The sequence below is a fragment of the Symphalangus syndactylus genome, chromosome 18 (genome assembly GCF_028878055.3).
Source record: "Symphalangus syndactylus isolate Jambi chromosome 18, NHGRI_mSymSyn1-v2.1_pri, whole genome shotgun sequence".
NCBI lineage: Eukaryota > Metazoa > Chordata > Mammalia > Primates > Hylobatidae > Symphalangus > Symphalangus syndactylus.
Window position 1 is genome coordinate 84,382,012 of NC_072440.2, and position 15,940 is coordinate 84,397,951.

At 40.4% G+C, this 15,940-nt stretch overlaps 2 protein-coding genes across 8 annotated transcripts in view; one reads left to right on the forward strand and one right to left on the reverse strand.

Moving 5' to 3' along the window:
* Positions 1-15,940, reverse strand: part of BABAM2 (BRISC and BRCA1 A complex member 2) — a 577,548-nt gene that overhangs the window by 520,639 nt on the left and 40,969 nt on the right. The window lies entirely within an intron of this gene.
* Positions 1-15,940, forward strand: part of RBKS (ribokinase) — a 113,112-nt gene that overhangs the window by 63,364 nt on the left and 33,808 nt on the right. For 3 of the 7 annotated variants that reach the window (XM_055253184.2, XM_055253182.2, XM_055253189.2), the window contains exon 7: positions 120-308. The exons of 1 other annotated variant lie outside the window; for it this stretch is intronic. In XM_055253184.2, the coding sequence (XP_055109159.2) occupies positions 120-308 (189 nt within the window). Of the gene's footprint in view, positions 1-119; positions 309-2,717; positions 2,836-4,212; positions 4,350-8,688; positions 8,802-15,940 lie in introns of all 7 variants that reach the window. 3 more of the 7 variants (XR_010117233.1, XM_055253183.2, XM_055253185.2) reach the window with 3 other exon arrangements.

The window sequence follows — 15,940 nt, forward strand, 5'->3', positions numbered from 1 at the left end:
TTCCCATTGCATTGGTTGTTATAAAAAAGAAGGGAGACATTTTCTAGAAAAACAAATCTGGAAGTGGATCCAGGTTACTTATTTTCACCACTGTTTCTGTTGACTTTTGTGTATTCCAGGCTGAGATTTTAACTGGCCTCACGGTGGGCAGCACTGCAGATGCTGGGGAGGCTGCATTAGTGCTCTTGAAAAGGGGCTGCCAGGTGGTAATCATTACCTTAGGGGCTGAGGGATGTGTGGTGCTGTCACAGACAGAACCTGAACCAAAGCACATTCCCACTGAGAAAGTCAAGGCTGTGGATACCACGGTAAGTTTTAAAATTTAAGAATCATGTTTAGCCCTTGAAAATTGTTACTTAGTAACTAATTAGATGCTGTACCCGAATTTTTGGATAATGAAATAAAGGCCTAGTAAGTGATATGGTAAAAGAAAAGAACAACCAGGCAGGGGAACTGTATTTTAATCCCTCTCTAACTCTCTGTGGGACTTTATGCAAGCAACTTGACCTCTCTGAGACATAGTTTCCTCATTCATAAAATCAGAATAGCAGTAAAATTATACCTGTGTTACCTATATTCATTCATTTGTCCAGTCATTCATCAACAGATAGGGATTTGTGGAGTACCTATTATGTCCCAGTCATATGATAGTTGCTGGGGATATAGCAATAAATAAGGCAAAGTCTCTGCCCTCATGGGGCTTAGATTCTAGACAGTGAACAAGTAGCTGTGTCTTACAAGCTTCTCATGTGAAATGAACAGCAAGGAGCACTGTTTAGCAGAGATCATTCTTTTAACCAACAAATTCTAGCAGCTAGCATTTACTGCATGCTTGCTGTGTCTCTTTTGCATACATCTCATTTAATCTTTTTTTTTTCATTTAATCTTTAAACAATTCTGTGAGACAGGTATTATTTCCATTTTACAGAAGAAGAAATTTGTACAGGATCACATTACTGGTAGGTAACAGAGCTGGAGATTCAAAACTAGGCATATGGACTCCACACAGACATTTTTTGTGTAAGGTACTGTGCTAAGGACAAGTGTGCTAAGTGAACAAGCCATGGCTACAGAGTAGGAATGAAAAGGAAACAAGTTAGAAAAAAGACTCGTGGTTCCCCTAAAGCTAGGGAAACACAAATTGTTTATTGTTAGAATTCAGAAGAGCTTGCCAGGCGCCACTTCACACCTGTAATCCCAGCACTTTGGGAGGCTGAGGCGGGCAGATCACGAGGTCAAGAGATCGAGAATATCCTGGCCAACATAGTGAAACCGCATCTCTACTAAAAATACAAAACTTAGCTGGGCATGGTAGTGCACACCTGTAGTCCCGCTACTTGGGAGGCTGAGGCAGGAAAATCACTTGAACCCGGGAGGCGGAGGTTGCAGTGAGCCGAGATTGTACCACTGCACTCTAGCCTGGCGACAGAGCGAGACTCCATCTCAAAAAAAAAAAACAGAATTCAGGAGAGCTGACTAGAAAAGTAAGTAAACTAGACTTGAGGAAGAATAAACATTTTAGGGTTTTTATTTAGAAGAGACATAATTATTCATAAAATATGTTTTGGTTTGTTTTTATGCTTAGAAGCAACTTTAAAATGTGGGTCATTATGAAAAAAGGCTGAGGGGATCTGATGAAGTTCTGGATGTGAATATACTTTGAAAAATGGTTATGTGACATGAAATTAATATCCTGGTTGCCTTTCAAAATGTGCTTTACCAGGAATTTGATAAAGTGTTCTTGGTGTTGCTATTCTCTTCATATTTAGTCATTTCTGAAACTATTAGTTTATTTTCTGTTTTGTCAAGGACAAGAACCTGAATTTGAGGGGATCCTTAGTTCTGAAATCGATCCTCCATTAGACTAACACTACTTTAAGTCCTGACCTAAAGTGAAAAGACTCTAGGTGTCTCCTGCTAAAAGTGAAATGAGCGTTCCTCAAAGACCTACATGGATGCACAGAAGTGGCTTAGCCCCTATTCTCAGTGTCCATGTTAGTTACTACCCCTTTGGGTTGTAAGCACCAGAAGCACAACTCAGGCTTATGCAGGAAAAGGGATTTATTTGGTGCATATAATTGCAAAGTGTAAAGATATGGCAGAATGCAGGGGCTGAACGGTGTCATCCAGGCAAGTCAGGTCACTTGCTCACTGGCTCCCTCCCTGTCAGCTCTGCTTTCCTCATAGTGGGCTATGAGCTCAGGTGGGTCCACTCCCTGCCTACACTGTGCCTCATGTCATGTCCCTGTGCCTGGTTTCAGATACAAATCACTCTTATCAGAGGATAGGGAAGTGGATTGCTGATAAGAAAACAGTAGAATGTCAAGTGTGTTTCAATATATCTAGAGATTTTTCATTTTCTTGCAGAATTTGAAGATGAACTATTAATTGGTACATAGGAACTGAGGAAAATGTTTAAGTAAAGCAAATTTTCCCTTCTAGGTCATCTAGAACCTAAGGGGAAAAAGTATGATTAAGTGAATATAATCTTTGTACATGACGTGGCTATAAATGCTATAAATGCATAGTCATAACAATGTAAATGCTAATTCTAGATTTAACCAGAAATGGAGATTAGAATAATATTGTGAAGATAGGAGGATAAAGTGAGTGTGCATTTGCACATGGGGGGACATAAGAAAACTAAATGCTCGTCTTCCATAATTGGAACTCAAGAGATAATATCTAAAATTGACTTTTTTCTTTTTTTGAGACAGGTTCTCACTCTGTTGCCTAGGCTGGAGTGCAGTGGCTCCATCTTGGCTCACTGCAACCTCTGCCTCCCAGGCTCAGGTGACCCTCCTACCTCAGTCTCCCAAGTGTCTGGGACTACAGGTACCCGCCACCATTCCTGGCTAATTTTTATATTTTTAGTAGAGACAGGGTTTCGCCATGTTGCCCAAGATGGTCTCAAACTTCTGGGCTCAAGCAATCCACCCACCTCAGCCTCCTAGAGTGCTGGGATTATAGGCAATGAGCCACCATGCCTAACCCTAAAACTGGTTTTCTAAAAGCAATATAAGTGTATTGCCAGAAACATCAGATAATTACCAAAAGAAACTACTAAAAGAATTTAAAGTATTTGCTTCATGAAAATGGGAATGGAGAGGGATTGGGCATTTATACTTAAACCTTACATGTGTCCACAAAAACTTGTATGTGAATGTTCATAGCAGCATTATTCATAATAGCCAAAAATTGGAAAGAACCCAATGTTTATCAGCAGATGATGGATAAACAAATTGTGGTATATCCATACAATGGAATATTATTCAGCCATTAAAAAGAATACTGATACATACAACAACATGGATGAACCTCCAAAGCATTATGCTAAGTGAAAGAAGCCAGACACAAAGTGTTACATATTATATGATTCCATTTAAATGAAATATTTAGAATAGATCAATCCATAGATACAGAGCATATAGATGGGTGGTTGCCAGGGACTGGGGGAGGAGGAATGGGGAGAAACTGCCTAATGGGTAAGGAGTTTTACTTTCGAGTAATGGAAATGTTTTGAAACTAGATAAGAGGTTGGTGATTGTACAACATTGTGACAATACTAAATGCACTGAGTTATTTATGTTAAAATAGGTGAATTATTAAATAATTCTTTTTTAAAAGGAATGAAGTACTGATTCATACTATGACATGGATGCACCTTGAAAACATACTACTAAGTAAAAGCAGCCAGGCATAAGAGGTCACATATTATGATTTTATTTCTATGAAATATCTGGAATAGGTATTATAAATCCATAGAGACGGGAAGTCAACTGATGGTTGCTGGAAGGGGACAGAGAGTGACTACTAATAAGTATGGAGTTCCTCTTTGGGGTGATGAAAATATTCTGGAATCAGTGGTAATGGTCAGACAAGCTTGTGGGTAATACTAAAGAACACTAAAGCATACCCCTTTAAAGAGTGAATTTTATGATGCATGAATTATATTTCAAACAACAACGAAACAGCTCCACCTAAGCAATTCACTCATGAATGGATATTCATGATAAAGACTCTCCACTGAATTGCCCTGCTGAATATACGTGAATGGACTCTCAGCATCCCCCAGGTGGAGCAGCAGTGACACTGACAGGAATCAGGGTAGTGATTTTCTGGGTCTAGAATCTTCCTCATCTTTTTTATTGCTGTCTTCGTCCTCTCATCCAGCACTTTCATTATTAAAATTCTTACCCGTTCTGCACACAGCTGCGCAGCCTCTTCGTAAATCTGATAAAGAGAAGATAATTCACGTGGCGAGTGAGGAGCTACCAGGGAGGCATTTTCTTCTGAACAAATGGGCTCCTTCACTTTTCTGTCAGGAGGATATTACTTGCTCTCAGTCGGTTTGTAACCTTCTTGCTTTTCTCTTCCTCCTAATCCCTTATTAAAAAGTCAGGGATGACATGGATGGTGGAAACATCTTTAGTTGGCATGTTGTCCACTCAAGGCAGACAGCCTGCCTAGAAGAAGCCATTTCCCGTTCTACGTCAGTGCTTCTGCAGACTGCTATATTCAGTTTTGCCTCACTGTTAATAGTTGAATATATCACTTCTATTTTTACATCTGTTTTTCCCGTTGTACTAGAGTGAGATGGTGGCAGTAGCTGCAGATGTCCTCAGCTCAGTTTGGAAGACATGACAGATGTGTCTCTTCTCCCATTTCTATATGTTATCTGAATCTCAGCCTCCAAATGACAGAGCGTGCATGTCTGCCCTCTGTTCTTCCAACCTGAGTGTTAAGGGGTTTGCCTGCTTGCATTTAGGATTGCACTGAGTAAGCACTCCATAGTCAGAGACACACACCTAAGCATGGTATATTTTAGGATTATTGTGCTACTGTGATATATTATAACATTAGTTATCCCTGGCTTATAAGCACTGAAATTCTGACATATAAATTGCTTTTCTTTATGTAAATGGTTAAGTCCTGGAATCTACAATAACACTCTCAAGAATTTAGTCCGTAGGCTAAATCTGTCTTCTCAAGAATCACTCACTCTGTAACAATGCATGGGTATGTAAGTAAGCTGAGAACAAACAAAAGCCAGGGGCACAGGGAATTTATCTTTCCTATTCTTTATTCTCCTTTCTTTCTATCCTTCACATTTGAGTCCTATAGTGTTCAAAGTTGCTGATGAGGCACTAGGCAGCGGCAGCCAGCTGCATGGGTGTCCCATAACTACTCAGGGCTTGAGAGTTAACTCTAAATTAGGATTGCACCAGTAAGAAGTAGAGATAATTTCTGTTAAAGTTTGCACGGAAGCACTTTCTTAGGATGAGGTGATTGCTGGGGCTGGCAGGTTACTCGCAGGTTTCCCAGGTGGCCTCTTGTATTCCTCTCATCCTGGGGTCTGGCCCGCGGCCATCCCGGCTGTCTCAAGGATGGGATTAATAGACCCACCTTTTAGGCCCCATCCAGACTGGCAGTTCAATCTTTGAAAACCTAGCATCTGAGGGGCCATCATTCCCTACTTGGTGTGACCTTTCCTCCACCCTACATTCTCCTCTCCCCACCCTTGTCACTTCCACCAGTGGAAGTCAAACTAATATTGCAAAATGTACTTAGAACTAATGAATTGAGGTGATCTCAAGAGGCGTTTCTCAACCCAGGCAACCTGAGGCCCTGTTCCCTGCCTAGCCATAGTCCTGCTGGGAAGACTGAATACTCAGCAGTTCCTGCATGGGTACTGCCAGTACTAGTCTCCGTGACTCTCCTTGAACTGTGTTTCCCCAGCAGACTATTCTTCTTCTTCTCATCTCCTTCTTTCTGATCAACATATACTTTCTTTGCATGTGGTAATTAGTTGAGTTTCTGAGGGGATTTGTGGCTCAGAAGCCATTTTGTCCTTGAATAGAGCCTTTGCACATTTCTGTCCAGAAGCTTCTGTTATAGCCAAGATGTTTCGGTGTCCCTTACTGTTGACTGGCAACACTTGAGAAAGGGCTGGGTGGGTAAAATAATATGGTTTAAAAATTGGTCGAATCTTGGGTGCTGAAGAGGTAAAGTAATAAGGCTAATTTTGAACTGCACTGTCAATTTTTTTATCCAAGAAGTGACTGTTGTTTCCTTCAAACCCTGACTTTAAGAGACTTACTCTATTGATACAGCTACTACTCAAAGTGCCTTTGGAAATCCTCTGTTAGAATTGCCTTGAGAACCTTCATTATCACCTTTATTCCACTAATCACTTTATTGGGGCTTTTTCTACTTATGAAATTAATACATACTTTAGTGTTCAAGTGGGGAAGGAGAGGAGCGACACAGAAAGGTATAAAGAAGAAAGTCAAGTATCCATGACCCATCCACTTAAAAGTAATTGTTAACCTTTTGGTGTAAATCCTTCCAGATTTTTTCTACGCATATCTACAGCTAATTTGAATATTTACAATATTATAGGATTATATGTGTAATTGCACATATTACAACAAAAAAATTACAACTAAAAATAGTGTGATTACAACTAAAAAAATCAAGTATTTCCCTAGAATAATATAAATAGGCAAGTCACTGAAGAAGAAATACGAAAAAAATAAAGAAATGAGACAATGCTTAACCTCATTAGAAGTCAGGAATATACACATTAAAATAACAGTGAGGTCCTCTTTATTACCCCTAAGTTTGGCCAAAATTAAAATTTGAGAATGTTTAAGTCCAAAGAGATCACAAAACAAATATTATACAATCATGTAATTCTGGTGGGAATGTAAATTTGTACAGTGTTTCCAGAGGGGAAATTTGACAGTACTAATTTTTTTTTTTTTTTTGAGACGGAGTTTTGCTCTGGTTGCCCAGGCTGGAGTACAATGGCGCAATCTTGGCTCACTGCAACCTCTGCCTCCCCGGTTCAAGCGATTCTCCTGCCTCAGACTCCCAAGTAGCTGGGATTACAGGCATGCGCCACCACTCCCACCTAATTTTTTGTATTTAATAGAGACAGGGTTTCACTATGTTGGTCAGGCTGGTCTTGAACTCCTGACCTCAGATGATCCACCTGCCTTGGCCTCCCTAAGTGCTGGAATTATAGGCGTGAGCCACCATGCCCAGCTGACAGTACTAATCTTTAAAATATACTTTCCCTTTGAAAATAGTAAATCTTGGCTGAGCACGCTGCCTCACACCTATAATCCAAGCACTTTGGGAGGCCGAGGCAGGAGGATTGCTTGAGGCCCAGAGTTCAAGACCAGCCTGGGCAACATAGCAAGACCCTGTCTTGAAAGAAAAGAAAAGAAAGAGAAAGAAAGGAAGGAAGAAAGGAAAAGAAAGAAGGAAGGAAAGAAAAAGAAAGAAAGAAAGAAAGAAAGAAAGAAAGAAAGAAAGAAAGGGAGAGAGAGAGAGAAAGAAAGGAAGGAAGGAAAAAGAAAAAGAAAGAAAGAAAATAGTAAATCTCCTTCTAAGAGTCTATCCTACAAAAATGCTCACATACACAAATATTTGTACAAGAATGTTTAATTCAACTTTGTTTGCAATAACCAAAAATTGAGAAGGTGTGTCTTCCTAATCATCAACAGGAGAAGGGCAAATATTAATAATAATGTAGTGCCATTTACTTGAAAGTAACTCTCTAGCTATCTCTAAGTAAATGCATATTTTAAAATCTGGAAAAAACCTCACCAGCTGTTATGATCATTATTCATGGGAAGGGGTATAGGCTGGGGAGAAGGTGTTATAAAGGGGGACTTCTGTCTACTCCATACTCTACTGAATTATTTGATTTTTTCCATAAGCCTGTATTTTTCATGTATTACTTTGTAATTTGAAATAAATACGACTTTGGGACATGGCCGAAAGCTATTTGGAGCCACATCTAGCAAATAAGATCGGTGATACCATTTCTCTGAGGGTGTACTGGGCATTATCCTCACAAAGAACCTCTCAAGCAGTTCATAATCTTCATATAACTGGGCTGAGGAGCCCCTTGACGTAGGATAACCTCTGAATGGATAGACTCCTGGTGCCAAAAACGTAGATCTCCATTACCTTCCTATTGAGGGCACTTGAGGCTCCTTCAGTCTGGTTAGTTTGTTATATACTTTGACAGGTTTTTTTCCTTAATCTTTTTAAAGAAACCATTCCTCAGAAAACATGTTATTTTATACAGTTCTTCTTGGAAATACCAGAATAAATGTCAAAGCATCACTGTTTCTGTTCGTCATTCAAATGTACAGCAGATCTTCAGACAAATTTTCCTCATGTTGAGGTTTTCTGAATGAATGAATCTGCTTATAGATTTCCATTTAACTTTTCAACCCTCAGTCTCACAATTAATCATAGTTTGAGTGATCTTAACTCTGGCTTTTGCCACATTGCTTGGTCTTCGGTTGATGGATTATCTGGAGTTGTAAAAGGGATCAGCCAATAGGTGATGCCTCACGTTTAGGTATTTGGTAGTTCACGTACTTCATCTCCCATTTGAAACAGTCCTGGATGGAATGGCTCATGAGAGATGGAGGAACATGTAACACCATGCTGTGGACTGAATTGCGTTCCCACCAAAATTCATATGTTGAAGCCTTAACCCCCAATGTGACTGTATTTAGAGATAGGAAAAGAAAGTAATTATGGTTAAATGAGGTCATGTAGGGTCCTGGTTCGATAGGATTAGTATCCTTATAAGGAAAGACACCAGAGAGCTCACTCTCTCGCTCTCTCCCTTTTTTTCTCTCTCTCTGCGTGCACACAAAGAGTCATGTGAGCACACAGCAAGATGGTGGCCATCTACAAGCCAAGAGAAGAGGCCTCAAAATGAAACCTACTTTGTCAATACCTTGATCTTGGACTTCCCAGCCTCCAGAACTGTGAGAAATAAATTTCTATTATTTAAGCTATTCAGTCCATGGTATTTTGTTATAGCAGCCCTAGCAGCCTAATACACACAAGGAATCAAGTGAATGTGCTTCAGAAGTGACCTGAAGTGAATGCTAGAAAATTGGCTGTTCTGTAAGGAGAAAGTAATCCAAAGCAAACTAAGAGGACTGGCCTAAATCATCTTTTTGGTGAAATATCTCAAGGGTTTTTGCATATGGTTTAGCTGTAGTCATCAGTCCCAGTGGCTAAGAGCAGATGATGGCCTGAGTTCTAACCCTGATTTAGTAATTAACTAGCGGTGCTGCTTTGGGCAAATGATGTCTTATGTTTGGGGCTCAGGTTGTTCATCTAAGCATGATGTGTCTGGTGTGGCTGATCTCTGAGGCACCTCTGACCTCTGAAATTCCTTGGTTCATTCGCCTCTGAAATTAGATTCTTTGGTGGCATGAGGATTCTTTAGGCTAATAATAAAAGCTGGGCACCACTCTGTGCCAGGCATCATGCTGGACTCTGTGTTACTTCACATTCTCAGAACAACCTGCAGGATGAGTTTTTGACTGTTTGAGGGAGGAGGCAACTATGGTTCTCAAATGTTACATGACCTGCCCAGGGGCCTACAGCTGGTAAGTTGGCAGAGCCAGGATTGATTTTTAAGTTGGTCGGTCTGCCTATCTGTCTGTCTGTCTCCAACACCCATGTACTTGCTACCTCACTCACCACCCTGCCTCTTGATTTGGTGACAGTCTGCCTAGCCTTCACTCTCTCTTATTTGACATTCCAGCACTGACTTTCCTTGTCACTTGTCATGATACAGGCTCCTTTTCTGTAGATCTTCAGAAGCGGCCAGATCTTGAAAAGGCCTTGCTTACTTTGTACAGTACACTGCAGCCTCATTTAAATGAAATAATCCACGTATACCCTGAGAACAGTGCCTGGCACATGTAAGCCCTTAGTATGTGTTAGTTCTTACTAGTACATCCCTATATATCTGATTGTTCACTTTACCACTTTATGGATCATTTGGGTACCAGGTAGCATAGACCAGGAGCTTGTATCACCCACCATTAAGCAGAATGGATATTCTCTTGGCTCTGTATATTAGTACAATGTACCATGATGCAACTCCAGCTTCTTCCTACCATGGTAAGGAGCAGGACCACGTGGTGATATAGTTTGGCTCTGTGTCCCCACCCAAATCTCATCTCGAATTGTAATCCCCAGGTATTGAGGGAGGGACCTGGTGGGAGGTGATTGGATTATGGGGGCACTTTTCGCCATGCTATTATTGTGATAGTGAGTTCTCACCAGATCTGATGATTTTATAAGGGGCTCTTCTCCCTTCCCTTCACATGCTCTATCTCACCTGCCGCCATGGAAGATGTGCCTACTTGTCACTTGTCATGATACAGGTGTCTATAATTACTCCTTTTCTGTAGACCTTCAGAAGCTGCCAGATCTTGAAAAGGCCTTGCTTACTTTGTACAGTATACTGCAGCCTCATTTAAATGAAATAATCCATGTATACCCTGAGAACAGTGCTTCCTTCCACCATGATTGTAAGTTTCCTGAGGCCTCCCCAGCCATGCGGAACTCTGAGTCAGTTAAACCTCCTTTCTATATAAATTACCCAGTCTTGGGTATTTCTTTATAGCAGTGTGAAAATGGACTAATACACATGGACAGTGATGTTGCAGGATCATGCTCATTCCAGACAGCAAAGGTTCTGGAACAACTCATGTTCATTCATTCTCATCACTGAATGATCAAACCTGGAGGAGAGGTGCACCACTCTCAGAGACTATAACCAAATCATTTTTTCATTACATTTCTTTAAGTAGGAGCTAAACTATAAACTGCTAAACTATAAAGGTTAGTGAAAATGTGATTCTTTTTTAACATTCACAAACTAGCTTTTTAGTTGAGGCAAACTCCTGCCCATCTTTAAGGTCCATCTCAGAGAGTTCTCTTGGGGCAACCCCACTGCTTAATACAATGCTTGGCATATAATAACAGGCCCTCTGCAAATAATAAAAGAGTTCTGGTTCCTTCTGGGAAAGTAACTAGTTTGAGTGTTAAGAGTCGCTTACCCTCCCTGAGCCTTAGTTTTCTCAGGGGACTAGCGGATCAACTGGATTTCTTACATTCCTTAAGTTCTACATTTAAGATGCCCAGGGAAACAATAAATCTTAGATATAAATGCTCCCTACAACTGATTTGAAAACAGAATAATTACCCAGTTTTCCATTTTAAAACATATTCTTAGGCCGGGTGTGGTGGCTCATGCCTGTAATCCCAGCACTTTGGGAGGCCGAGGCAGGTGGATCACGAGGTCAGGAGATCGAGACCATCCTGGCTAACATGGTGAAACTCCATCTCCACTAAAAATACAAAAAATTAGCTGGGTGTGGTGGCAGGCGCCTGTAGTCCCAGCTACTCGGGAGGCTGAGGCAGGAGAATGGCTGAACCCGGGAGGCGGAGCTTGCAGTAAGCCGAAATCGTGCCACTGCACTCCAGCCTGGGCGACAGAGCGAGACTCCTTCCCAGAAAAAACAAAAACAAAAAAAAACATATCCTTAGATTGTTTTACCTACAGTCATACAAAGACCAGGCCAAAAAAACTAAGTTACAGAGAGTGCACGACATCTCTGAAATCAGCATCATAGAATAAAGAAAACCCAAATGAGGTTCCAAAACAGCCCTCTTAACCTTAGAAATGATATTAGTAAAACTCTGCAGACTCTGGTGGCTAGAAAAAAATGAAGAAGACAAAAAGAAGTTCACTGACTGTAAGGAAAGGACAGAGGACAAAGTAATTGCAGAAGAGATAGATAGACAAAGCACAAGACATCTGTCATGCCCAGGGGGCCATATTAGCTCTATTACATTACTTCCACATCAACAGATCACCTCATTTATTAGCTAATCAGGCAGAATTCAATATTTTAAATTATCTTTCTTAATCCTGCATGTGACCAGTTGAATACCCAGGGCTCTAGAAATCTAATTGTAACTGTTTACCAGAAATGTCATCTTCACTTTGAGGAATTGAACCAGGGCCAAATCTAAGGCTGTTTTTTCCATTTTCCCAAGGTACTGTCCCACAGTCAGACCTGGACATGTATGTACATATGACTACCGCCCGACAGCTTAGTGGCTCCCTGAGGGGATCTGGGCCCCTGGCCCTGCTTCAGAACTCAAATATGGCCAGGGACTGAAAGAGGAATATGGTAGTAGAGAAGCGGGGTATGGAAGTGGATGTAGAGTACAGAAAAGGAACCATTGTTTCAGCCTTGGAAAAAGTCAAGAGAGAAAGAACTAAATCTAGATTTAGAATGTTCTGTGGACCTAGACATGAAATAGTCCCTCTGCCCAGTGAGAGGGTACTGTATAAGGTTATGGGAGCTTGCTTACCCATCTACGATTAGGATTTCACTTCCTCTTAGCTTCCTACATCTAAGCCCCACCTGTCCACCCTCCTTAAGCTTCTAAGACATTGGTGTGATAATATGGCAGTGAGCCTGTGGTCTACTCCTCGCCCATCTTCCTAGGATGTTGTAATGGTGTTCTCAGGAGCAAATCTGCCAAGACAACACAATAGATTTTCTAAGTGGCTTCCATTGAGTGACAACGTTTCTAGGGTAGACCTGAAATTATGAGGAGGTGAAAAAAAACCACCTAGAGCCAGGCGCGATGCTGCATGCCTATAATCCCGGCACTTTGGGAGGCAGATGTGGGCAGATTGAGCTCAAGAGTACAGGACCAGCCGGGCAACATGGCGAAACTCCATTTCAACAAAAAAAGTTAGCCAGTATGGTGGCACACGTCTGTAGTCCCCACTACTTGGGAGGCTGAGGCAAGAGGATCAGTTGAGCCTGGGAGACCAAGGCTGCAGTGAGCTGAGATCGTGCCACTGTACTCCAGCCTGGGCAACAGAGCGAGACCCTGTCTCAAAAAGAGAAAAAAAAAACCGCCTAGAGCCAAACCATAGAGCCCATGGCAGTGGGAGCCATGCCCACTGCCCTCAATGCCCATTGCTGCTGATGGAGTTGGCCAAGGAAATAGAAAAAGAGGTGTGTGGTTCATAGCTTGCTGAACTCTGCCCTTTGTATAAAAGTGTGTGCATGTGTGTTTGTGTTGTAGGTTAATGGTGTGTATACTTTGCGTGTCTATGTTGATGGCATGTACTGTGAATAAACAGTTAATTACATGAATGTCATGTGCTTATGTGTACGTGTGTGTGTGAACAGAATGTACTGCAGTGAGACAGAGTTTAAAGCAGCTATAAGGCAATTCATTCTTGCTTTCCTCTTCCTATTTCAGTTCCTTTAAAAACAAATACAGAAGTGTTCTATACTGTGGTACAACCCCTGAAAAAAGCTATGGATTTGGAGATCAAAGGGATCCAGAGGTTAGGTGAAGTACATCTCCCCTAAGAGATGCTCTAAAAACTGAAAATGTTATATTGTTTTCTTTCCTTGGTCAAGCAAACAAAAATTAGAAAAAGAAAGATTATAGTGACATCTGCTAGGTGCCTTCCCCATGACTGTCCTGTTCCCAACTAGGAAAATCTTTTTCCTTCATTTAGTATTCTCTTTAACTTTTAGTTTTAATATGTAGGAATCTAATTGTTTAGATCAAGTTGTATGTGACTATAATCTGCATTAAACACATACATTTATTTCTCCCCTCACTAGTCCAAGGCAAATCAGATTGCCTCTCTTTCCTTCCTTCCTTTCCTCCTTTTATCCTTCCTTCAAATGAAATATTTCAACCACACTGAACAGTATAGAGAATAATATCATGAACATCCATTGACTCACCACCTAGCTTTATTGATTTTTAACATTTTGCTATTTTTGCTTCTGATAGTTTTTAAGAAATAAAATATTACAAATACACTATGACTCCTGTGTTTAAGATGCTTAATGTTATGAAGAAGTTAGCTTTTTTCTTTTAAGATATTGGGTCTCACTCTGCCACCCATGTTGGAGTGCAGTGGCACCATCATAGTTCACTGTAGCCTCAAACTCCTGGGCTCAAGCCATCCTCCCACCTTAGTCTCCTGAGTAGCTGGGACCACAGGCGTACACCATTATGCCCAGCTGATTTTTTTTTTCTAGAGCTGGAGTCTCACTTTGTTGAACAGCCTTGTCTCATACTCCTTCCTGGCTTCAAGCAATCCTCCCACCTCAGCCTCCCAAAGTGCTGGAATTATAGGCATGAGCCACCACACTGAGCCAGAAATTAGCCATTAATAATACATTTGAAGACAGTATTAGCTTACTAAAACATCTCTTGTTCTTTGCCATTCTGCAGTTTTACTACAGGGAATCTAGATCTGAATTTATTTATACTACTCGTAACTCTTCTTCCTGAATCTCAGTATTTATGTTTTTTCATCAATTCTGAAAAACTCACAATCATTTTCTCTTATTGTTGCCTTTCCCCTATTTTCTGTGGGAACCCTATTAGATATTCTCTCTCTCTCTCTCTCTCTCTCTCTCTCTCCATACATATATATATAGATATAGATATATAGATATAGATATAGATCTATGTAGACCTTCTCTTTCTATTCATGTCTTTTAAATTTTGTCTCTTTCATAATTTCTATATCCTGGTCTTTCAGTGCTATATTCTGGGTTATTTCTTCAGGTCTTTTGCCCAGTTCATTAATTGTCTTCTTAGCCATGTCTAATTTGTTTAGAAACCTGTTTTTGTGTTTAGAAACCATATTTTTCATTTCTAAAATTTCCATTTGATTCTATCTCAAACCTGTCCATTCTTTCATATGGTAGATTCTTATTTTAAAATTTCTTATTTTGTCTTTAATCATTTTAAACATGTATCTGTAGTTTCTTTTAGCTGACTCTATTATCTGAAATTGCTGAGGACTAATTTCATGTGTAACTGCTTACTCTCTTTCATGGTAGATTGTTTTGTCATGTTTTATAATTGCGGGCTGTGAGCTTATCTTCAGTGGTACTTTATCTGTGAGAATCCTATGTAGTCTAGGTTGAAGGTATTTCTTGCCTGAGAAATTTGCCTTTGCTTCTGCCTGCTGCCCCAGGAGTATCCCTAGCTGAGGAATACTTTTATTTTGATATCTTGGCTTGTGAATTTCTGGCCACACAGGTAATATAAATTTCTTTTTTTTAATGGCTTCTTTTTGTCTGTTTATTTCTGCTTTATATTATGAAACCTTTGTTAAAATGTACTACAGCATATAAAACTACATATTTTAGATGATCTGTTCTTCAGGTCTATCTCTATACCTTAATCCTAACTTTAACCCTTTTTTTTTCTAAGCACTTTTCTAAGTACTTTATTTTTTTTTTATTATACTTTAAGTTCTAGGGTACATGTGCACAATGTGCAGGTTTGTTACATATGTATACATGTGCCAAGTTGGTGTGCTGCACCCATTAACTCATCATTTACATTAGGTATATCTCCTAATGCTGTCCCTCCCCACTCCCCTCACCCCACGACTGGCCCTGGTGTGTGATGTTCCCCATCCTGTGTCCAAGTGTTCTCATTGTTCAGTTCCCACCCATGAGTGAGAGCATGCAGTGTTTGGTTTTTTGTCCTTGCAAGTTTGCTGAGAATGATGGTTTCCAGCTTCATCCATGTCCCTACAAAGGACATGAACTCATCCTTTTATGGCTGCATAGTATTCCATGGTATATATGTGCCACATTTTCTTAATCCAGTCTATCACTGATGGACATTTGGGTTGCTTCCAAGTCTTTGCTATTGTGTATAGTGCTGCAATAAACATACGTGTGCATGTGTCTTTATAGCAGCATGATTTATAATCCTTTGGGTATATACCCAGTAATGAGATGGCTGGGTCAAATGGTATTTCTAGTTCTAGATCCTTGAGGAATTGCCACACTGTCTTCCACAATGGTTGAACTAGTTTACAGTCCCACCAACAGTGTAAAAGTGTTCCTATTTCTCCACATCCTCTCCAGCACTTGTTGTTTCCTGACTTTTTAACTGGTGTGAGATGGTATCTCATTGTGGTTTTGATTTGCATTTCTCTGATGGCCAGTGATGATGAGTATTTTTTCATGTGTCTGTTGGCTGCATAAATGTCTTACAAATTTACAAGAAAAAAACAACC